This window comes from Heliangelus exortis, chromosome 2 (assembly GCF_036169615.1).
Source record: "Heliangelus exortis chromosome 2, bHelExo1.hap1, whole genome shotgun sequence".
Taxonomy (NCBI): Eukaryota; Metazoa; Chordata; class Aves; order Apodiformes; family Trochilidae; genus Heliangelus; species Heliangelus exortis.
In genome coordinates, this window is record NC_092423.1 from 890806 (window position 1) to 915843 (window position 25038).

The 25038-nt window shown below is 42.7% G+C and overlaps 1 protein-coding gene across 1 annotated transcript in view; it reads left to right on the plus strand.

Annotated features, from left to right (window-relative positions):
* Nucleotides 1–25038, plus strand: part of SMARCC1 (SWI/SNF related BAF chromatin remodeling complex subunit C1) — a 92074-nt gene that overhangs the window by 4325 nt on the left and 62711 nt on the right. The window contains exons 2-9 of the mRNA XM_071734484.1: nt 3583–3702; nt 9376–9461; nt 13107–13188; nt 14320–14412; nt 17473–17542; nt 19622–19691; nt 21290–21365; nt 24692–24817. Of these exons, the coding sequence (XP_071590585.1) occupies nt 3583–3702; nt 9376–9461; nt 13107–13188; nt 14320–14412; nt 17473–17542; nt 19622–19691; nt 21290–21365; nt 24692–24817 (723 nt within the window). The remainder of the gene's footprint in view (nt 1–3582; nt 3703–9375; nt 9462–13106; nt 13189–14319; nt 14413–17472; nt 17543–19621; nt 19692–21289; nt 21366–24691; nt 24818–25038) is intronic.

Below are 25038 nucleotides of genomic sequence, written 5' to 3' on the forward strand. Positions count from 1 at the left end.
CCAGCAGGAGCAGGGACGAGCTGCTTCTTGGCAGCTGCTCTGAAATGGCAGTTGTTGTGCTGGGAGGTGTCTGTTTGGAGACCACCTGCTTGTTCCCTGCCAGCCAGGAGCTGAACTGAAAGGATTTGTTACTTATCTTTTGGCTGCCTCTGCCTTCTCCTGTCAGTGCTCACCTTATCAAGTATTTTTTCAGTGGCTGATTTAATCCGAGGGAGGTTTTGGTTTTTTTTTTTTCTGTGTTGGCAGCTTTTGTTTTCTTGCTTTTAAAAAAAGAACAAGGGTTAGAACCTAAATTGAAGTATTTCATTGCTGGTTTCTCTTTCCCTGTTATTTGGTGATGAGAGCTGAAATGTTCTTTGTTTTGGGGGAAGGAGAGGAGTTTGTGCATGAGGGCTACAAGGCAGAGCCATGATGTGGTTATTTGAGGTCAGTAACCACATCAGAACTGGGACTATGAATCTGTCCCTTATGTCTGTGACAAAGCTTCCCAGTGCAGCTGCAGTGGCAAACCTTGCTGGGAAGAGGTTTCCTCTGCTAGTGGTTTCTCTCCATTCTTTAATTATTTGAGTTACACTGAAAGGCCACATGTGTTTTCTTCTTGGATGTTTTTATTTCTAATTGACATGGAAATGTTACAAAAATCTTTGCTGTGTCAATGGGGCTTTGGTGTTTCAGCACTTGAGCAAAATCCTCTTAAGCTAAAGCTGTGCAGGACCAGGGTGTCATTTCATTTCTGTCTTCTGGAATTTGCTGGGTAGGAGCCTTTATTTGCTGCAGAATCACTTTTTGCTTCTGTTGGCTGTGGAGACCAGTGGAAAACTTGCAGATGTGCTGTGCCTTCAGTCCTCTCTGGTCCCCTCAAACCTCCTGGGTGTCCACCAGGAAATCATCTCACCAATTTTACTGCTTTAAAGATCCATTGGTGTTGCTGGTCCATGTGCAGAAAATGTATGAGAAGAGTCTGTTGTTTCTCTTTGAAGTTTTTTTGCCCTTCTTGTTTAAGGGGGAGCCTTGGACAAAGAAGTGACTTTACTGCATTAAAAAATTGCAGGAATAGTGGAGATGCAGAGCAGAATCAGGGGTTCCTCATGTTGTTCTTTCTGATGCTTCAGCTGTCAGTGCCTCCTCCGAGAGGTAAAAATGGGACCTGCAGCAAAGGAAAAAGTGTCTGAAAAATTTCACGTCTAAGAATACTCTTTCCAAGCTATGTTCCAGTGTAAACATGGGGTTGTTTTGAAGGAAAATGTTTGAAAAAAAACCACAGTAAGGCAGTACAAGAATACCATTTCTTCTGGATTCAGGTTTTTGGCTGGTGTTGCAGTGCTGGGTGCTCCACACCATCTGTTTACAGCAGGAAGTGGCCTGGTGTTGACAAGTGACACAGAAATCCTACTGAAAAACCTCAGACTACTCAGACTGCTTTCCTTACTGATTTTCATTTTCTGCTTTTATTGGCTTATTTGTGTTGAAGAATAAGTTTCTTAAGGTAATATTTATCATGAACTACCTTCCCATAACTTTGCTGGGGAACCTTAGCCTTAGAGGGTTGTGCTGAAGGTTTTATTTTGGTTTTATTTTCTCTGTGCCTTGAAGCAGCTGTCAGTTGAAGTAGCTTGTGTGCATTGAGAGGTGGGTTAGTGAATTTTCAAGTTCTTGGTTTGGTGATTTTTGTTTTGGTTTGGTTTATATGGTGGCCATAAGTACAGAATTGTTTTATACTTGGTTCAGTGTTGGTGGGAGCCATTAATGTTTGCTGTCTTGGTGCATTTTATGCCTTTGTTCTTGGTGCCTTATTAATTTAAAATACTGTTTTAAGCTTGGTGAAAAAAGCTTTGACTTTTAAGCCTGTACAGAAATAGCAACAATAACTGTACAGAGGTTGTTTTTCCCCCTTAAATAAGTTGTAATGGTTAGGAGGGTTTTTCTCTATTTAGTGTTGCCAGAATGAAGGCCGTGTAGCTTCAGAGAAGATATGTAAAAGCTGCATTTGCATTATTTTTAATCTTCCTGGAGTATTCCTCCCATGCAAAACTAGAGGTTTACTGCCACAGTGTTTCACTGAGAAAAAAATACAAGGTAAATCTTGTATTAAGAGAGATAAAACTGCACAGCACTGTATGCATTTTGGTAATCATCCTTCTTGGTTTAGCAGCTTTAGGACACTGCTAAAAAGGTTTCTGGGCTTTTCAGTAAAGGTGGTGGGTTAAGTTGGGCATCTTTGGGAGCCACATGCTTCGTTTTGCCACCCTGTCTAAGATCAGGAATTCCAACAAAAGATTGCTTCAGCACCCAGAGCTTCTGGTCCAAAAGTGATAAAGAAAGTTGTGGCTATCTGAGAGGAGAGGCAGGGTCTGGAGGTTTTGAAAAAGCCAGAGAGCAAAAGTCTTCATTTAGATTCCAAGAGCAATAAAGCCTGAGTGTTTCTGCTGCTTGGTGGCTCTGAGATAGCTGGTGTGAGCTGATAGGAGTTTTTAATTGGATGAAATTCTCACAGTTGCCTGTCCTGGCAAGAGGGGTAAGAAAAATGCAGCTCTGGAAATGGAGCCTTTTCTTCTTTCTAGGCTCCTATTTCTAGTTGAGGCTTTATACACAGGGCAGGGCACCTGGGGAGTCAGTCATGAATATTTAATTTCTCAGATAGGTCTGTCTGCCTCCTAACAGGTGCTGGAAGAACTCACTGTAAAATTGTCATGGAAAAGTCAGCAGTATCTTCTGCTGTGTGTGTGGTGCTTTGGAAAGCTTGGCTACATTTAATTGCAGTTTAACACCACTGCTTTGAGCTTTTGAGAAATTTGGCTCTCGGTGGTTTTTTAAGGGGCTGTAGAAGAATCTGATTTGGGGAGGAGCAAAGGCCTTATGGCCCATGGTGTTACCCAGGTAAATGGCTCCAGGGGAGCTCATATTAATTACTCCATAATCTACCTGAGCCAGTCAGGGCTTTTTCTGCTCTTGGAAGTCTTCTGGCATGGGTGAGGAGGTCATATCCAGTAAGGCTGTAATGGCAGGAATAATAAATACTCACAGCCTTGGGAGTTTTTTATTTATATTCCATGCCATAATTTCCCCTTCTACACAAACTTGTTTTGTTAGAAATATGACCTTGGGAGGTGCTTCCTTTGTCACAGAGTGTTGCAGATGTAGTTGTCCAGCTCTGTGTTTCTGCTTGGCCACGAGCTGCTATATGGTACCAAATGGATGCTCTTAGGATTACTGTGTAGGAGCTGATTACAGAAGGAGCTTTGTAATGGTGCTGTAGAGAGCTTTGTGTGTGTGTGTGTGTACCAGAATTAGTGTGTTCCTTTATTAGGAATTCCCAATCAGATTGAAGGAGTTAATCTCTTATCTGTGAAACACCTGGAGGGCTGGGATGAACTGGGAATGATTCACAGATTTGTGTTGTATTTTAAGACTAAAGCTTGAAAAACCTTTGGTGCTCCTCCTGTGCATTCACACCCCCCCTCCCAGCCACCCAGTGATCCCTAAACTGTGCACTACAGCTGATAAAGTGGTCTGGGGAATTGGCAAGCCATTCTTCATGGTTTATTCTCCATTCCAAGTAAGCCTGTGTTTTTTGTCTTTCAGTATGTCCAAGCAGATGCTCCTACCAATAAAACACTGGCTGGGCTGGTGGTGCAGCTGCTGCAGTTCCAGGAAGATGCCTTTGGAAAACATGTCACCAATCCTGCCTTCACCAAGCTTCCTGTGAGTACTGGGGTTAACCTGCTGCTGTTACAGCTCCTGCTGGAGGGCTCCCAGGTGTCTGGGAGATCTGTGCTTAACCTGAAGCTTTGGTTGATGCATCCTCTGGAAAGGGTGAAAGAGAACCCTTCTGCAAAGATTTTCCATGTAATACATCTTGTTTTCTATACGTTTGGAAGTGACTTCTTGAATACTATGGGAAGATTTTAATTTGTAGTAAAATTCTATGTAAACTTGTAAATTTTAAGTCACAGATTGTCAAGGTTGGAAAAGACCTCCAAGAACACTGTGTCAAATCTGTTTGGGCTGATGCATCCTAAACTGACTGAAACACTTTCCAAACCAAACAGATTTCCCTTGGGCATTTCTGTTGATGAGACATCAAACTTGTAATGCTGTCAACTCTGAGAAATGGCTTTACCACCCTCTTTAGCAGCTCCCAGTTACCTAGTTAGCCCAGGATAGTTTGCCAGTCACTCAGAATATTGTTATACAGAAGCAGTGTTGACATTTTAAGGGTTGCTTATTTCAAGTTCAAACTTGGCACATCTTCAGCTGTGGTGTCCCAGCAGTTGTGCTCAGAGATCAACCCTGCTGTGCTTGGAGCCCTGCCTGCCACCAGAAGAATCTTGTCTGAGCAAGCATGAAGTCCAAACAACTGATAGAGGGGAGAGGGATGTGGGAATGGAATGGACACAGTCACAGGGGGATTTTGGTTGGAAAGGGCAAGGGCTGCAGTGTGGTATCAAGCACCCAGTTTTTAGGGTGGGTTTTGTGGGCCCAGGCAGCTGTTGTAGCTGTGTTTGCCAGCACTGTGGGCATCAGGAGAAGGTCTTCACTTGCCTTTGCCACAGAATGCTCTCTGGGAACCTCAGGGCATGCAGTCTAGAGGTCTGTTTAGATATAAGTACTGGAGGGAACTATTTATAATTAAATGAAATATCATAAACTGAAGTTGTTCTGCAAACTGTTGCACGTACTCCTTTCTTCTCTGATGCACCACTTACAGAACACTGTCTTTTATTTTGTGGTGATTTTTCTTGCCCTAGATATTTTGCTTGTGTAACTTTGTGAAAAGTGTGAATTCCTGTTTTCTCCAGAAGTTTCCCAGCTTATTAGGTGAATCTCTGGGTGCTCAGGGATGCACAAGGATGCAGCACAAGATGCTGTTAAAGATCTCACCATCTCTTCCATTCTGATCATCTGGTGAGGAAAAGCTTGAGGGACAGAGGTGAACATTGCAGTGCTTGATTTTGGGCTGGCAGCACAGATCATAAAACTATACCCACATTTGTATTTAATGTGAAAATGCAGTCTGTGCTCTGAGACAGGGTTAGCTTCTACTTTTCCAGATGTCAAAGTCAAAATACTGATTCAGGCTGCTGAGGAGGTTTTGTTGTCCAACTGTAGCACTTTGGAGATGTGCAGAATGCTTCAGTCCTACAGAGCTATGTCTGACATGGGAAGAGAGAGGGGAGAAGGGATCTCTCCAGTGACATTCCTAACCTCCCCCAAATTACTGAAAAGCTATTGCAGACTCCACTGAAAAGAATTGTCACAGAATGGTCTGGGTTGGAAGGGACCTTAAAAATCGTCACGTTCCAGCCCCCTGCCATGGGCAGGGACATCTCCCATGGGATGAAAGAAGTTGTATAAAGATAAAAGAGATTAAAAAGTCAGTGGTTATTGTAGTGACTGTTCAGTGTCACCACCTTCCTGGCAAGGGAGGAACAAAGAGGAGGGAAACATCTCTGACCTGAGCTGCATCTGAGTAACTGCAGGCTACAACTGTTGGAATAAAGTTCAGACATTTTACTCAGTGCTGTGAGTGGATGAAATAGACCTTGCATTTGAGAGAAGGTTGTTAATTCTGTGTTTAAGCTCCCAGTCTTGGCAAGGATGCTGTACAGGGCCTGTAAATAGATCAAGAGTAAAATGCATTAAAAAAAACCCCCAAAACAACTAATTACTTCACTTAGTTTCACAGATTTGAAATAAAGGCTGTATTAAGATATTAACTCATATGATGGCAAATTGTAAAGCCAGTTGATGTGAATTACCTTGTTATGATGGATTTTGTTGGGTAAAAACATTGAAGGGGATCTGGTTCATTGACAGCTGCATCTCTTCTATGAACCAGGTTTTGTCCAGTTGCTTCCAGTGATTTATATTTGTGTTAGCAGCAATGACCAGAGTTTAATGAGAGGGTCTGGCTGGAGTACACTGATGCATTACAGAAGTGACAGCAAGTTAGTGTCATGGACTTTTAAGAAGGGCATGTAGTGATAGGACAAGGGAGAATGGCTTTAAGCTAGAAGAGAGGAGACCTGGGTTACACAGTAGGAAAAAAATTCTTTACTGTGGTGGTGGTGAGACAGCAGCACAGGTTGCACAGGGCTGCTGTGGGTGCCTCCTCCTTGGTAGAATTCAAAGCCATGTTGGATGAGGCTTTGAACAACTTGGTCTTGTGGGAGGTGTCCCTGCCCATGGCAAGGGGTGGGACTGGATGACCTTTTAGGATCCCTTCCAACCCAAACCATTCTATGATCCTGTGACTGGGATGGCTGGGAAGGGACCTTTTGAGGTCATCTGGTCCAGCCCCCTGCAGTGAGCAGGGAATCTTCACCTTAACCAGGTTGTTCAGAACCCTGCCCAACCTGACCCTGAATGTTTCCAAGGATGGGGCATCATCTACCACCTCTCTGGGCAGGCTGGGCCAGTGTCTCACCACCCTCAGCTTAAACAATTTCTTCCTCCTATCTAGTCTGAATCTCCCCTCTTTCATTTTAAAACCATCACCCCTTTTCCTGTTGATACAGACCCTGCTAAAATGTCTGTCCCCATCTTTCTTACAGCCCCCCTTTAAGTGCTGCCTACCAGTGCTGCAAAAATAATTTTTACAACAAGTTTCATGGCTTCATCTGGAGTTTAATTTTTCTTTTACAGCAACTAGAATTTTTAATGCAAGTCTGCTAACCATCAGCTGTGTCCTCAGAGCCAGGTCTGGTGGCAATAAAATCATTCAGCGTGTGAAAACATTTTGGTTTTGTTCAAGCTTCTGATGAAAGCCTGTTCCTTCAGTGGAGGACTTGAGTTTGGTAGAAGTGGTACAGAGATGGCCGTGGCTGGGGAGCTGGCAGGCACCCCAGGGGCAGCTCTGAGCTCTCTCCATCTCTCTGTGCACAGTGGGGCTCTAAGCAGATGGCAGACGGAGCAGTTCTGCTCCTGCTGAATGCTTATGAAGGATCTTTTTATGTTGATCCTGGACACTGGTGTATTTGATGTCTCACAGAACTGCTTTGCTTTCCTCTGGCAGCTCTGGAGCCGAGGAAGGCAATGTTTCCTTTAGCTCCCAGGCTGCCATTTCAGCTGCCTGGCTGCTGAGTGAATTCCAACTGCTTGTCAGTGGAGCTAAGGCTGTCTGCAATTTGGTGTCCACTCTGTTTTACCAAACACCCCCGAGGTATAATACAGTGGCCTGTAAAGAAAAGAGCCTGTTCTGATCTAATAAGTAAAGGTAGAAGCTAGATCAGAAACATTTCTAGTTTAAAAACTACTTGGAAGGTTGTTGTGTGTGTGTGCAGTGTCTGCTAACTGCAGCCCAGTCCTTGAACAGCTCCCCAGACTCTGGTTTGTCAGTTATACAATTTTTTCATTTTTTTTTTTTTTTACTGTGAAACTCAGAATAGACTGATCCTGGTCTATACATCTAGCATGTGTACAGAAAGAGAGGTTTCATTTCCTGCTCCAGTAAATGAAGGACACGGAGCTGCTGGAACCAGTCCAGAGGAGGCCCTGGAGCTGCTGGGAGGGCTGGAGCAGCTCTGCTCTGGAGCCAGGCTGAGAGAGTTGGGGGTGTTGAGGCTGGAGAAGAGAAGGATCCCATGGGGAGACCTTAGAGCAGCTTCCAGTGCCTGAAGGGGCTCCAGGAAAGCTGGGGAGGGACTTGGGACAAGGGCCTGGAGGGATGGGAGCCTGCGAGGGGGAAGGGTTTGGAGCTGGGAGAGGGGAGATGGAGAGGAGATCTTGGGCAGGGAGGGAGGGAGAAATTGTTTGGGGTGAGGGTGCTGAGCCCCTGGGTGCCCAGGTTGCCCAAGGAAGCTGTGGCTGCCCCATCCCTGGCAGTGTTGAAGGTTGGATGGGGCTTGGAGCCCCCTGGGCTGGGGGAGGGGTCCCTGACCATGGCAGGGGGGGCACTGGGGGGGATTTAAGGTCCCTTCCAGCCATTCTGTGAAACAGTTGAGCATCTTTGAATGGAGCAATATCCAAAGGTGTCAGCTCCAGAGTGCCCCTTGGTCACTTCTGGTGGGGCTGGAAGGTTTGGTCTGGGTTTCTGGAGGTGGCTCCTTCCTTGTTAGTGCCAGGAAGCTTCTGTTGTGGCAGCTTAGCTAGGTGAGGATCTACCTCATTTTGCCATTTCAGTTTATTGTTAGCACAGCTTTCTTAAAATCTGAAGTTGCCTGGGAAATGGACCTGTTTGCCCAAATAAGCTTCTTTAAAGCTTCCTGATCCTGTGTGAAAGTTGGCCAAAGCAGTTTAGGTTTGCAGTTAATAGCAAGAAGTTTATCTGTGTAATCTCACTTCAGTGTATGTTTGTAAATGAATTTCTGTTCCAAGAACTTTATAACAAACAAAAATATCACCTTTGTTGTGGTTCAGTCAAATTGGTTTATCCTTCATAATGAAACTAATCTGTAATTGCAACTGGTGGGCAGCAACAGAGCTTTATTACTCAGTGACCATGTCCTGCAGTGCTCTCTTTATCACTGGTCAGTTGTCAGATGCTGTGGGGTACCTTGTGTGCCCCTCGTGTGGGGATGGGTCCTGGGCTTGCCTTTCTCTAGTCCTGGCTCCACCTGAGCTACCCAATTGTCTTCCATATCTAAGAGGACCTGGACAGTATTGTATTTTTACCAACCATGTATCTCACCAGAAATATTACTAAAACTTAGAAAAATGTACTTTTCTCTCTAGGAAACAGTCCTGATGTTTTAGTAACATTTTAGAGAAAGGACTTGGTGAGACTCGTGTGTTTTCAGCCTCCTGCTGCTGCTGTTTGAATTTCAGTTCTTGAATTCAGAGGAGCTGCTCAGTAACACTGTGCCCTGCTAAAACTGATGGTGAATAACTGAGCTGGTGTAGTATTTTTGGGTGGGTCTGCACAGTGACCTTTCCACATCTTGACAAACAGCTTTTTGTTGTGGTGGAGGAGGGACTTGAAGGGAGAGCAGTAGGAGCTGCAGTGAATATGGAGCCTGTTTATAGATATTTGTTCCTAATGATTTGTTTTGGTTTGCTTTATACAGATTAAGAGCTTCAGCTCCAATTTTAGGTTTAATTTACTGTGAAATGGATGTTCAAAGAGTAGTTTGGATTTCTCTTTTACAGCTCTGCAAGGAATTTTTTGCAAGCTGCTCACATAAGGAAGGACTTGGAGCTTTCAGAGAAATCAGGTTGTGCTTGCAGATATGAAGAATTCTACTTAAACCAAATGAACTTAAACTCCTTGAAAGATTCTTGAAGGAGAATGTAAACCTCCAGAGGTGATTAATCTGAAAATTAAAGTAGGCATTTGATGAGTTAGGTGTCTAAAACTCTGCCAACAAGTACATATTCATTTGTATAAAATCATAAAAATCAATGTAACTGTATTTTCACTTTTCCTTTGGGTTGTAGGCAAAGTGCTTCATGGATTTCAAAGCTGGAGGTACATTGTGTCACATTCTTGGTGCTGCTTACAAATATAAGAATGAACAGGGCTGGTAAGTTTTTATTTTTGACTTACACACCTTTTGCATGAAATTAAGCACATGAAATGCCTATGCAAACTACTTCAAGTTTAATACTTTCTGGAAAATGGGGAAAGCAAGGGAGTTGGAGATGGGAAGAGGAAATTTTTCCTATTTTGCTGGTGGTAGCTTTTTAAAGACACACCCTCACACTTCCAAATTTAAAGATAAGTTGTCCAATCTTAAGGTCTTGAGCCTGTAGTTTGGGAGTTAATTACTACAGCTTGAGGCTTTTTTTTCCATTTACTTGCCAAAAGACTGAACAAATTAACAAGTACCTTAGAATCACTGTTTCCTATCTAAGCATTGCACAGATACTAATAACTGCTGAGTTTTCCACTGCTGTCAGCCTCAGCAAATGAGGAGTGTGAGTAGTTAGAAACACACTGCTCATGTAGCTACTGACTCCAGGATTAAAACTGTTCACCTGACATCCCAGCAGTGTTGTGGCCTGGATGTTTCTAAGCTACAATCCTCTTTCCAAGGCAGCAGGAGCACGAATTACTCTAGTTAAGAACATTGGAAAAAAAATCAGAATATAAAAAGTTGATAAATAAAATAAGCAGGGTTTTTTTCTTGTGCCTGAATGTAAATACCTCCTGCTCTGATGCTGTGCAGACCTGTAGTGGTGTTCCTGGAATTGCCTGTGCTTCTGTTGCCCACAAGAGCAAATTAAAAGGCAAAAATACAGTTTCATTATGGTTGGTTGTTTTTAGGGGTGGTTTATATTTGTATCAGATAAATGGTTATGTTCCTGTCAGGTCAGTGGGCACCTGAGGTGGATGTCTCAGAAAGCTGGTGGCAATAAGCTGCTCTCAGGTTTTTTCTATATTAAAATTGCCAACACCCAGGGTACAGTTGGTGTTTGTAGTGTTCTGTGTGACAGTTCCATCAGGAGTGTCTTGCTACCTCTTTGCCTTAATTAAGATAAAGGAGTTAAATGGCTCCTACTTCACAAATACATAAACAGCAAATTTAGTGTTCAGTCATTAAAATTTGTCAGCAAAGCTCAGCTCCACCACTGCCTCCTCTCTTCTCCCTCTCTTGCCAGTTCCCCAGAACTAGTGTGGGTAGTGTCATGTGTTTGTGCATGTGGGATGTAGAGGGGAGTAATACTTGAATTTAACTCTGAGGATCAGACGTAGAGCTTGGAATGTATCCTTCACTGACTCCACCAAATAATCTGTGGTGTTTTTTTGCCTGAAATATGATTTTTATTTTTATTTTTTAATGGTCCGCATTGTCGCTCTTGCTTAACCTGTTTGTGAATGATCTGTCTTATAGGAGAAGTTCCTTTCCTCGTCATAATAGGTATGTCTGAAAAATGCACTTACCCAGTGCAGCTGGACATACCTTGTCTGTCACTGCAGTTCCAGCAGTTGTTTGCTCAGACCTGTCAGAGGGTATCAGTTAAACTGAGAACAGGAGGAATTATGACTGCTGCTTTATCTGCCTGGCAACTAAACCAAGTGCTATTTCTTAATGTATTGACATGCTTCTCTTAAAGTATGGGTTTCAAAAATTTTGGGGGCATGTATAGTATTAAATGAAGATGCAATGCAGGTTTTAGGCAAATGTAAAAATCCTGGTCAAACTTGAATGCTTTTTAAGTGTCTTTGTTTCAAAGGTATTGAAGACTCTGTTAGGTGTCTAGGGAAATTGTGTTTATTTGGCATTTATCTTTCTTCCCTTCCCTGAAACTGAGAAGTGTATGTTCTGAATACAGACTGAAGCTGCCAGTGAGTACTGGAGAAGTGGTTTGAGCTTGGCTTTTAAAATCCTGTGGAGTGCAGGTGTAAAATATTCCATTAAGTTGTGCAGTTAGCTGACAACTTCTTGGTGAACTGACAGTACTTCTAGAAGTCAGCATAAACTTTTCAGCATGCACAACCCTGTTTAAGAGGTCATTGATTTCTGTTAAAATTGAAAGAAAATTATAATAAATATGCCAGTATATTATCTTCAAGTTGTTTGCTAGGTTCCCAGTGTGAGAGAAAGAGTCCTCAGGAGAGAAGCCATCACTCCCTAACAGTGAATATTTCAAGCACTGCCCAGCACTACAATATATTTACGTGGTACCTGTGTGGGCAGCTTCTTCCCAAAAATAGGAGCCTCAAGGAAACCATTGAGGTCTCAGCTGAAGTGTCTCTGTTTTATTGAGTGGTGTGATACTGATGTGATGCTATGGCTGTGTGGTGATGGGGTTTGTGTCTAAACACCAGTGTTGCTTTGGTTTACCTTCATTGTATGTTTCTAATCCTGAAAAATTGATTTGATGTGTTACTGGAAACAAGGATGTGTTTAAAAGAAAGTGGCATTAGGTACAGGCACAGGAATAACTTGAGGTTGGGGTGTCAGCAGTCACTGCATGGTAACCCCATGCATGGCTTTTGCACTGGGTTAATTTTTATTTTATACTCTGAGATCCCTTCTGCTGGAATTGGAGGGGTTGGACTAGATGACTTTTAGAGGTCCCTCCCAACCCCAAATATTCTGTCACTCTATGGGATTGCTGCTCTGGATCATCAGCACTCCAGTGAAGAGCTTTTTCAGACTTTAGAAACAGCTTTTTCCAGAATTTGGGAGGTACAGAAGTGCACCAGACAGAGTTTTACACCTGAAAGTCACCAACGTGATTATCCAGGCATGTCATGGTGCTTTGGGAAAGGCTGAATTGTAAAGGGTCAGGCCCAGATCTGCTCCTCCAGCTCTGTCCATGGCTGGTGGAGATGAACCTGTGCCATGGGACTGGTGTGGACACCTGGGCCTGGTGTTTGTGCTGCTGTTGTCCCACCCCTCTGCTCCTTGGGGGTCACCACTAAACTCTTCATTTAAATTGATTCATCCATGGCTTCAGAATACGATCCAGGTGGATATGGCAGAATGCCTTTGGGAGGCTCTTGTGGTTCTCCCTGGTGGAAAATACCAGATTTTGTTATCCCCCAGTTTCTGATAGGCCCTTTAAAAATCTGCAGTGTTGTTTCAAGGATTTTGATTACTTTGTCAATGAAGGAGCAAACTTTAAAGTACCAGAGTCCAATGAAGATCCAATCCAATGCTTACGTGGATTATTAGGTACCTGTATGCTGGGGGGGTGGGGGTTCCTTGTTCTCAGAGAGAGAAGTGGCTTAGAAAATCTCAAGCAGAGAAATTGCTGTTTTTCCTGGGTTAGAACCTGGGACTGGTGGGTGGTGCAACTAAAAGTAAGGGAAACATGAGAGTTTGTACATGAATTTTCTCATCTCGCTGTCAGAGTCCATCGTGAGTGTTTGATTGTTTCAGTTTAATTTTTGACTGTTTCAGTTTAATTAATTATCCTTTGTGACTGCAGTGGAATGCACAACCCTGCTACAGGCTTTTGTTGGACAATGTAAACCTTCATTTTTCTCAAACATTTCACAAATCTGTTGCATTTGGTCGATTAGGGTTCGTTGTGATTTTTTGGGGTTTTTTTCTTGCTTGTGAGGGCTGCCAAGTGAAGCAAAAATATTTGTGATTGTGCCTTGAGTGTTTTTATGTAGCTGCTACCATGATACACTTGTTTATGTGGAACGGGAAAGATTCTTGGCTGCTGGGTGGAGGATGAATTTAATATTTTTGAATCCCTTCCTTTACCAGGAGGAGGTTTGACCTGCAGAACCCATCCCGGATGGATCGGAACGTGGAGATGTTCATGAACATTGAGAAAACCCTCGTGCAGGCAAGAGCCTCCCATCCCAAACTCTGTGTCCACATCCCAGGGAGTCACTGCCTTTTTGTCTTTGTGGCTCACTGAAGAGTTCCATCCTGGAGTTCTGCAGGAATATTACACTCTTCCCTCCCTTCCCCACCCCTTTTAGTCACAATTCCAGGTTATCCCTTGAAAACTGAAGAATGTTTTCTGTGATAATTCTGCAGATCAGGTTGAGAAAAACCTGTTTGCAAGGTAGGAGGGAGAATCCTGAGTGTCTTCCTGTGATAGCAAATACCCTCAGGGCTGAGTAGATCTCTGCATACCCATCCCAGTGCTGACTTGATTGAGACTTTCATCTTGATACAGTTTTGACTTTTTTTGGGTTATGTTACATTTTAGACTCTTGCTTTGTGAAACAAGTTACTACCAGAACAGAGCAGATAGTAACTGTGTGGAGTCTAATTTGAAGTTAAAATTTTTAACTTCCGTGTGTGGGTAACAGAGTATTTTTTTTTTAACTCTAAAACCAAGCTCAGTATAATATAGTAAAGCTATAAATACCGGGTCCTTGTTAAAAATGAAAATAGGAAGCACAGCAAAAAAAACCTATTGCAAGATCTATGGTGGCTTCAGTACATAATAGAAAACATGTTAAAATCCAGTATAAAGTGAATGTGTACATGCAAATATAATAGAAATGCATGAATCTGCATGTTAATGCAACAGGAGAGGTTGAGATTTGGAAGTGGTCACACACAGGGGACTTGAATTCCCTTTCATGTCTTCCAGAGCTTGCAAAAACTTTTTGGAAATCAAAGACATGGTTTCCATTAAAGATGCTGTGAAAGCAGGAATGTGAAAACAGCTGCACTGGGTCAGAGAATCCTGGATTGCTCTGGGTTGGAAGGACCATGTTCCTTTCATCCATGATAATGTCTGGAGCCACCAGCAGATCTGCAGAGACCAGAGAGAACCCCAGGATCAGACTTTGGGAAGTTTTGCTGCCATGGCAGTTTCTGGAGCTGCTTAGTGTCCTGTTTCACAAGCTGACACATCTTCCCTTTGAGATTTTTGAAGCACTGCTGGTCTTAATAGGATTTTTTATTTATTTATGGCACATGTGGCTCACTCATTTCTTATTTAACTTCTCTCCACTAGAACAATTGCCTGAGCAGACCAACCATCTACCTCATTCCAGACATAGAGCTCAAGCTGGCTAATAAATTGAAGGATATTGTCAAACGTCACCAGGTAACTGTTACTCAGAGCATCTTCCAAAAAGTGAGGTTGCAGTTGTAAGATGAAGTGCATTTCCTGACTTCAACCTCTCAGTTACATCTGGCTTCTCCCTGACAGCACAAGGCAGCATCAAGGGGTCACTTAAAACCAGTCAGCATTTTACAGTGCCATTAGTGGTTATTCTCACGTGGAGATTGAATGAAAACTCTGTTCTAAAAGTGAATCTGGAGTGGCTGTTGGAGTGAGAAGCAGTTGCAGAGTCTCAGGGAGCTGATGCCAGGCCCTACATCATTTAATGTTAAATGTCTGCCTGTGTGAAGCAGGAGCTCCCTGTTTGTCCAGCTGAGACCAAAGGCAGCATGTAACACAGCTCTGAATATGTGGGGTGTGAATATGGCAGCATAAGGAATCTTCAAGCTACCTTTTCTGCTTTATTTTACTTGCTTTTTTCTTGCCTGTGGTGAAGAGAGCACAAGCAGCAGTGGTCTCTTGCTTGGGTGGCAGTGTATTCCCAGCACTTTCTGTTGTAGTTTAATATACCAAATGCTGAACTCAACAAGATTAATAGCTTCATCTCTTAAAAATGCAAACAGTCCTTTCACTTTTCTTGAGAGAAAATATCCTGGAATGTGAACTCGAGATGGTCTGATAGCCTTTTGTGTTGGGATCATTCAGGGCTGTAGCCAAAGTAAACTGTTCCTTTTCCAGCTAAAATGCATGTCCTGTGTTGTGACCATGAACCATTGTCTCTGCATCAGTTGTGGAGTTTTTCACAGGTTACTCCTAATTATTCAGGAGAATAATGATGAAGGGTGCTTGCTGTTCCCTAAAATTAATGATTGGATTTTCCTTTCCTGAAGGAGTTCTGTAGTGAACTCAAAGCATGCTGTATCCATGAATGTTTTATGGGACTTTTAACTCAGGCAGCTTTGTCTGTAAAGGGATTTGAAGAACTGAAAACAAAAGTTACTCATAATTCTGCTTTTTGGGGCTTTCTTGTGAATTCTCATCTCGTATTTGTGTTGCTACCTGTGCTTGCTCAATGTCTTTTTTATCTTCTTTTTTCTTGCCTGATGACCTGCTTTAGTGGGAGTCACTAGGGGACCTCTAGAGGTCCCTTCCACATCTGATAATTCTGTGGTGTGTGTTATTTTACCTCTGGCCCATCTCTGGTACCTGTGGCTCCCTCCACTCTGTTTCCAAACCTCTCTGCTCTGCCTGCAGCCTCTGCACAAGGTCTGTGGATCTCTTGTCCAGCACAGTGCCAGAGGTGTCAGTGAGGTGCTTGTTCTCTCTGTCTGTGGAGCTGCTGCTGCTGTTTCCCTTTTTCTGCTTTCTCTTAATAAATGTTGAGGATTCTTCTGAGCAGAAGAGCCAGAATAATAATTTAGGAACTTGAAAGCAGGTAATGAGTGAGCTTTAGCACTTACATCTATCTGCTTTAGAAAAGGGTGCTGTTGGTTGAGAGCTCTTCCATCTTCCAATGTCTTTACCTTGCAGGCACACTCAGGGTAGCAGAGGCAGGGAATGAACCTTACACTCTGCTTACATCTTCAGAAAGCTGGTTTAATCCAAAGTTATTCACCCCCTTGTTTTCAGTCAAGATAGTATCTGAGAGACACTTCCTGTTCATCTCTTGTGTTCAGGATTTTTTAAAGCTCCACAGGAAAGAAATGGGATTTACTGATCTGATTCACAAAGCTCAGATGAGATACCCAGAGAAGCATCTGGAGCTCATGGGGGCTGAAGGGAGAATTCCTTAAACACTTTGCAGGTTCTTGAGTCATGCCAAGTCTCTTTCCTTTGCCTTTGAATGCTTCTAAATTCTTTTTACTTCCCAGCTTTCTTTTTTTCCTGTTTCTCAGAGCACTTCCTCTTCCTTTACCCAGGTCTGTGAAGACTTGGTGTAGGAACTCTTGGCTTTCAGCCCCTGATGCCAGAGTGGTCTCCAGATATTGCTACCATAATGCAGTGCACCTTCATGCTTTGTAAATTTCCCTCCTTTTGATGCTGTCTCCTAAATGAATTGCTCAGATATTGTTGGCTGTAACCTATCCTGTGTGCTCTTTAGTCCTTTAAATAAATCTGTCAAGCATTTATGGAATGTAAATTTTTAATAACATATTTTCATGCAAACTGTTCCAAAACAACTCCTCTGCAGACTGAGTTTCTGCTGTCCTTGGAAATGATTCTTCATTTATGGAGACTGGAGGTGTCTCTGCAGCATGTGGGAGAATCCTTATGGTTCTCCACGTGAGGGAAGGGCAGGGCTTTCTTGCCACCCTGAGCAGTGTTCTGTGTTTATTTAACAGATCCCTCATTATGTAGCAGAATTTTCTTGCATGATGATGTAGCTCAAATAGGAATATAATTATGGCCTGTACTCATATGTGGGGAAGCTACTTCATGGGGCACTCTGTGGCATCTACATAAGCAGGAGAAGTGCATCTCTTGTTTCTCATCCATCAAGAAAATGATGTCCTAAGGACACCAAGAAGAAAAAATCTTCTTTTGTGCAGATATTTGACAAGCAATGGTATCATCTTAGTGGGTTTCTTATTAACTGCCTTCCTTCTATGATGGAGGAGGCTTTTTTCAGAGAAGGGGTGTTTATTCTGTCTCCTGACATACAGCCTTTCTTAAGTACTAAGGATGTTCTGTTCAAGGCAGCCATTTCTAGTTAAGCTCCTCGAAACTTTATCTTATGTGAATTGTCATATTTAGAAATTATTTTGTACCAAAACACGTACTTTGTGGGGAAAAAGTGCTACCAATGCTTTCTTTAAAAATAGCAATAGGTTTGTATGAATTGATAGTTGAACAATTTATTATGAGAACTGGGGCAGAAGGAACGAGGAGGAGGAAGGATTTGAGATGAAAAGAGCAAGAGATGACAAATGACTTTGGCAGCACTCTTACAATAATTGCCTTTTTCTGGCCCTTGGGAGCTGGGCTGAAGTTAGCCTGGAGTATTTCTGGGTTTCTTGGGATGTGGGTGAAAAACAGCAGCCAAGAAATTTGGGATAGTGTGTTTGAAGGTTTCTCATGCAGTTTCTTCTTTTCTTCCCACAGGGAACAGTAACTGAGGAGAAATCAAAGGCTACACACCATGTTTACCCAAGTCCTACCTCAATGGATGATGGTAAAGTTGCTTTCCAGTTTTTAAGTGGAAATAATCCTGTAACTAAATCCCATCAGCACTTAGGGGAGCTTTTGCACAGACACAGAATGCTCCTCACCTGCTCCTGAGAACCACTGGAAAAATATTCCTAAGATTAATAACTCCAAATAAAATCATTGTTTCCTGCTTCTGACTATGGGGTGTAACAGTCACATTTTTAATGGATGGTTTTCAAGTCAGTGCTGACTTCTCTTCAGTGACTGCATTGGGTATTGAGCTACTTTTTCTTGCTGAATGCAACAAATAGCCAATTTGTTTGTCCCATATTACTTGCAGACTGAAGGGGGTTAAAGCTAAGGATCTGGAAGAGCTTAAAGAAACTTAACTTTGATTTAAAATATTTTTAAAAAGATTGGTGAAAGTACAGGGCCTGAAATTGAAATTTCCATTATTTTTTTTTATTTCTCTTGCTTTTGTGTGTTCCCCAGGGCTTAAGTATGGGTCAGTCTGTTGAGTAAAACGTTATTAGGAATCAATTAGATGTGGGAAAGGTAGATAGATGCTAAAGTAAATAAGAATGGAAAATTTTTTTGCCATGTTCTTGTCTTTCCAAGTGTTAGGTTGGGAATGGTGATAGATTTAGTGGTCTGGCCAGGTGGTTGCAGTAACAAGTAGACATGATAAATGGAGATTGTTGGTTTGTTATAATGCAGTTTGCCTCCATGTGAAATACACAGATTCCACAAAAGCAATTTAACAGCTGTATCCTTCAGCAAATAGCAAAAAAAGCCCTCTTAATTTTATTATCTTCAATGCATTTAATCGCTAGTGGATAGTTTTGAGTTTCACTGACATAAATTGGCTGTTCTGATGAGCTCTGGCATTTGGTGGCCACTAGATGGAAGTGTTCACTTCTGCTCCTGGGTTCTTTGTCCTCTGGTGGTTCTTGTTTCTTTTTAACCCCTTCAGGTTGTCTGAAAAGGGTTGAGCAGAGTAGGAGCCATCTGTCTTGCCAGTGAGCATGCAGGTGTGCTGGGCAGAGCTCTCTCAGTTCCTGACTGTTTCACTCAGGTGAGAACACAGCCATGGATTCAAGCAGTGTAACTTCATACAGGTTCAAACCCTTGGGGTTTCTCTTTTGATCCTGCTCTGGGCCATGTTCTCAATATCTGGGTTCCAGGGGATAGATTTTTGCATTGTGTCAGGTGTGCAGCTTAAAAAAAAAAAAAGTCTTCAAAACAGTAGCCAGGCCAAGCATATGCCTTATGGTAAACTCAGCTGAGCAGTGGCTTTCCTCTGTAACTCTGTATGGCCTTGAATTCTTTATTAGCATTCCTGTGAAAGAAGGAAGATGAAGCCCCAAGTTTGATTATATTCTTGGAAGTTTTTTATTAAAATCTGTTTCACCACCACTTCGTGCCCTGATGTTAATATTTCAAAGTTATTGTTTTTTTAAATACCTGTTGAGTGTAGAACTTGGTACTGGGATAAGGGTCTCCTGTCTAAATCAATAGGAAAAGTGAGGGGATACAGATGTCTGACAAAGATACAAAAGGACAGAGGGGAAATACTTGCCACAAGAAAAAGCAATCTGGGAGTTTTGTCTTTTTGTTTATACAGAGATTAAAAGAAGTTACATATCAGAGCATCTCTCTGTGTCATGTCTTGACTGAATGAATCTTAAAGCATTTGCTCTGCCCCATTCTGAGTTCCAGACAAATTGGGAGGTGGGATGAGCTGGCAGAGTCATGTCTGAAATACCTCTTGCTTCTTTAGAGACACAGATAACTGTTTCAAGCCTCTGAATCTCAATCTGGAGTGTGTCAGGGTATGAATATATGTTCCTGAGAAAGGAAATGTAGGAACTCAGCATTAAAATGACTTCACTAATATAAGATGTTGTGTGCAGGCAGAGTAAAGGCAGGTTTAGCCATGGCAGGGGTAATGCAGGCAGGTGTCTTGCTGTGGCAGGCCAGATGTAATTCCCTGTAGGAGGCTTTTGTCAGAGCTGATTGCAATAATTTTGCTTTTCCACAGTTGGTCACAGTAAATCAGTGTTTATAACCCAAATCTGATGCTAGATTTCTTTCTCCTTTGCAGATGAATGGTTGAGACCTGTGATGAAAAAAGACAAGCAGGTGTTGGTACACTGGGGCTTTTTTCCAGACAGGTAAAGAAAGGTGGGGGAAGAAGGCAGCCCCCAGATCTTAAGTTTGTTGAGTGAAAAGTCTTGATTCAAACACGTAAACAGGAGAATCCATGTCCTCAAACAAGCTGCTGCTTTGGCTTCTGAGTGGTTCCTCTCCTGATTGCAGTGCTCTGTGCTCATCAGTTGGGAACCTGGCTGGGGAATGTCCTCTGTGTCCTGTTCTGCAGACTGGGACAGGCTCAGACCTGTCTCACTGACTTTTCTAAACATTTAACCAGAATATATAGTGCTGCATTCCTGTTGTTGTGCATTGCTGTTCATAGTATGAGAGAAGCAGTGGTCATCTTCTGGAGTCTAACCATGCAGTAATTCAGTATTGCTGCCATTTATCTCAACATCCAAAGCATGGAAAGGCTTAATCCCTGATTTCAAACTGGAATCTGAAGCCCCATTTGGGATACTGGCTGTTGGATGAGGTTAGGAAAGGAGAGTCTGTTTGTTCTACAGAGCCATTAGTGAGGTTACAAGCTGACCCAGACATTGAAAGTGTGGAGTGAGCCTTTTCATAAAGCTGGTGAGACTTTAAAGCCAGAAGGGGGTATTTCTAATCACCTGGTTGAACTTCGTTTGACAGAGAAAGATTTCACCCCATGGATTCCCCTTTGGTCAGGTGCAAGTGACTGATAAAAGCACAAATCTAACAAAGCTGATTTGTGTTGTTAGAAGATCATAAAAGATAGTGAGCTTAAATGTATTGGTAATAACTGGTTTTTGAAAACTCAAAATATTAGTGAACTTCTGTTTAAATTGCTTTTTCATGCCAGAATTCTCAGGAGCCATAAGCATGTTTTAGTGGAAGAGAGCAAACAACAATCATATTAAAGCTTCCTTCATGCAGCTGAAGAACCTTTTCAGTATTTTTACATTTATAGCAGCTGGGTAGTCAGGTTTGTGTTGGCTCTGGATGTGTGTATGTGTATTTATAAATATCAGTATAAAGTTGAGGAATGCTGTATACACACACCTTTTCTTGCCTGTTTTTTACCCCAGTGGCTCAGTCCATGCCTAGTGTTGATTACAAAGTATTTGGGGTTTTGCTGCTGCTGAGTGCAGCTTCTTATTATTCATAAATAGGCTTTTGAAGGAACAGCATGTGAAAAAGTGCATGTAAATAAAAGCTGGATTCCAGAGCAGTAGGGATGGAAGGAAAGGATTCATACTCCTTTCTCCTGGGAGTCCAGTGTCTTTTGCTTTAAATTCATAAGAACAGCAACAAATTAATTAACTTAATGCCAGGGTTTGAATAGGTGACTCAGAAACTGGATTTGTACCCCTGAATTTGGAGAGTTGATTGGCAGTTTTGAGCTGGAGCTGGCTTCACTGAGGTGGCTTTTTAATTCAGAAAGTTAAATGTGTGTGTTAGGTGCCCTTCCAGTGTCCCTATAGCAGACACCAGTGATTATTCCTTTAACTTCTCACTGAGTGGAAAGTGCTTTGCTGTTCTGTCCCATCTATATGATTTACACTTGTCTGAAATTGCTGAATAAATATTCCTGCTGGTGTTCTTGGGATGAACAGCCCAGGGGACTAATTTTGTGTTGTCTGCCTGTTCTCATTAGCTATGACACTTGGGTTCATGCCAATGAAATTGATGCTGAAATCGAGGATCCTCCAATTCCTGAAAAGCCATGGAAGGTAAGTCTCTCTTCAGCAGTTTCCCAAAATTACTGTGTTGGTAAAACTCCTGCTCAGGTGCTACTAGCTGGATGTTTTACTGTACTGCTGGGTGACACTGGTTCTATTCCCATCTTTGTGGAAAAGCAGAGTGATATTTTTGGAGCCGTAATGAAAATGTCTAAAATATTTTGTTGCTCTGGGGAGGAATGCTGGTGAAAAAATACTATATTTTGTGAGGGAAAAGGACAGACTTGTGCAACCCTGATAGTGCCAAGATGACCGTGTTTATTTTTGCCTTACTTGAGCAGTTCTGTGCTAAAGGTGCTGGCACTCCTGATGGAAGTACAGGTGTCTGGGGAGGGAGACCTGACAGCTCAATTAGAAGGCACATTGGGATTATGCAGTGTTTAAGGAGAGGCAGGGGGGCAAACACCATAATTTTTGTGATACTTTTGGAAGAATATTGGTAGAGAAAAGAGCTATCAGGTTAAAAAGTGAGGGTACCCCACACGTATTGTTATGGGGCTTAAAGCATATTTGGTGTGCAGAAAGTTCATCTTTTTCTATAAAACAGAAATTGCTACAAATATTAGGAGTTTGACAATATGGAAATTAAGAAGGGGAACATATCTGAATTTTTGAAGTCAGTGGTACAGTTCAGATCACAGAATCACTTTGGCTAGAAAAGACCTTTCAGATCACCAGATCCAACTGATGAGCAAGAGCCAACCCAGTGCTGCCAAGGCCACCACCAGACCCTGGCCATCAGCACCACCTCTGCATGGCTTCCAAATCCTGTTCTTTGGGTTACTGTAAGAGCAACTTTATTTCCAGCAGATTCAGCTAATGGGATCACAAGAGAGCTGTGGTCTGGCTGACAGACTGTGTGGCTCTGGGCTCTCCTGGTTTCACACTGAGTGTGTCTCAGCTCAGTACCACTGCAGACTCTGCCTTCTGTGTGCTCTTGGTTTTCTTGATCTTCCTAAATTTTACCAAAAGCCATGGCATTGCTAGAGGACTGTCACCTAGGAGTGCAACTGTCCCTAGATTTGGAGCCAACATGGAAGTGTCTGAGAAAATCAGTAGCTGTTTAAAGAATCTCTGAGGATTCTCCCTCACCTCTCTTTGTGGAAATGTTCCATTTAATGGGAATTGTGCTTTTAACTGGTGTTGCAATAATGGAAGAAGTCAGAACATCTCAATCTGTTGAACATCTTGTGAGCATTCAGACCAATATCAGCATCCTTATTTAGGTTCCCCACTTAATTAGTTTTCTTTCTACAGTTTGTCTTTGTAGCTCAATGCAAGTGAGCACTTCAGAGCAGTTATAATCAGACAGCAGCAAATACTTTGTCCTTTTGCTGGAATTGCTCTGTTGTGTATATAGCATGTGGTGATGTGCATGCTGCTGGTCTGAAGAGCAGCATTAAGAAAGGAGCTTGGCTCAGAAAAAAAGTTCATGTCTATTCAAACACTGCTTATTTATTCCAAGTAGTTACATGTACATTATTTTGTATAAATCATACTCATACTTTATTTTCATTGTTCTGCTACATAAACTAGAACTGTACTACAGCTTTAGCCAGGGGAGGCTCAGGTTGAATATTAAGAAAAGGTTTGTTATGGCAGGAGTGGTTGGGCACAGGAACAAGCTGCTCAGGGCAGTGCAGCCCCCATCCCTGGAGGTATTAAAAAAACCCTGTGTGGATTTAGCACTTGAGGATGTGGTTTAGTTGGGTGGTGGTGTTGGGTTGACAGTTGGATTTGATGATCTTGAGAGGTCTTTTCCAGTTTTAATGATTCTGTGATTCTGTCCTGCATCTCTGACTTGGGTGTTTTCTCTCAGTTCTCCCAAACATACCAGGAACCTGTCCTCTAGGCAATGCCAGGGAAAAGTCTGTGCTGGTCACAGGTCCCTTGTGGTGGCCACCATTCTGCCAGGGTCTCCCCTTGAGTTCCAGCTGGCCACTCCTCCATGTGAAACATCTTGGGTAGAAGCATGCTTTTTGGGTAGATTTGCTGGCTCAGCAGTTCTTTTCCAGTTTTGCAGTACCTCAGCCTAAGGCATCCTCCTCTGGGTCAGGTATATTTCCCATCACTTTATTTATCACTGACCAGGCCATGCTTCCCCTTCCAAAAGCTACAGCAAAACCTCTTTATTTTCATAAAGTCTGCTCAGGGCATTTGAGTGCTTGACCCTTTGGTGCCTCCTTCTCCAAAGGTCTCAGGTGAACTTACCTGCTGTTGGAGATAAGAGCATCCAAAGGTGGTGGCCAGGGGTCCCATCTGGGTTGCCAGCTGTGAAAGGAGAAGCCCCTGCCTGGGCATTCAGCTGCCATTCAAGGATTTGCACATAACACCACAGTTTCCACCTGCCAGGACCAGTTGAAGGTCACACTTACTCTGACACACTTTCTCCTCCTTCAGACTTGACTCTTGGTGTCCCACAGCAGTTTCAGGTGTTGGATTTTAGAAACAGAAATAATTCCAGGGAAAGGCACAGCAGCAGGGCCAGCTGGAGCTGGGTGCCTCAAACACAGAAATCTTAGGATTGATGCACCCACCCCTCACATGCCCTTCATGCCCCTTTTAGCCCAGTGATTTTTTTGTGGTTTGGGGTCTCCTAAGACCTTACTGGGTCCTTTCTCTGTCCCCTGTGGCTGTTTGCCACTTCTACCTTGTGGGGTTGCTGCTTCTGCTGATGTTTGCAGAACTCCTTATCTGCTGGTGTGTGCTGCTTGTGCACCTGTGCTGAGCAGAACAGATTTAGGAAAAACCTTGCTTGACATCAGTGTGGTACCAACATCTTCTCACACTGAAGGCAAAACACTGACTGTACTTTCAGCTGCTGGGAAAGCCCCCAGAGTTATGTTTTTTAGTAAAATCCATGGCTTGTGGCCTAACTCATGCTAAGCAAGGAGAATACCAAGTCACACATTATTAGAACTCACACAGTATTAAAACTTGAGAGCTGAAGTTAAACAATTAGGATTTCTCAGCATAGCTGCTGAGGTGATGTCTTTTACGTCAAAGATTTTGATGGTGGTTTTAGCATCCAAAGTGCATTCTAGATACAAAGCCATTGTCCCAGCTCAGAGAGCTGATCTTGCACTTCAGAAGGCTTAGAAATGTTGAAGGAACAAACTAGGCATTGAGCACACTGTCAGGCATGTCCATTCTTTATTATATTGCCTCATGAAGCTGTCACCTCTGATGTGTAAAGCTCTCAGGAGATGCTCAGACCCTGGTAACAAAGCTGCAAGTATTTCCTTCAGCCTATTAGCTCAGTCATGGAGTCATTTTTTTAAAAAAACATCAGCATATTGAAATGTTCTGTTCTTTAGGTTCATGCCAAGTGGATTTTGGACACAGATATATTCAATGAGTGGATGAACGAGGAGGATTACGAGGTGGATGAGAACAGGAAGTCAGTCAGTTTCCGACAGAGAATCTCCATGAAAAACGAAGAGGTAGGTGGTTCCCTGCCTGCTTCACTCCTGCACTTTATCTCTACAAAAGTAATTTTTTTTTGGCACTCAAAGTTGCTAAAATTTAGCCAGTTAACTAGTTTGAGGTGCCTATGATAACCCAGTCTAGTTTCCCTTTTTTCTGGTGCATGTCCTTTATGCTCACTGCAGCATCAGGGGGGACTGTGGAAAATTTAAGGGGGTTCACACTGAGAAATAAAAGG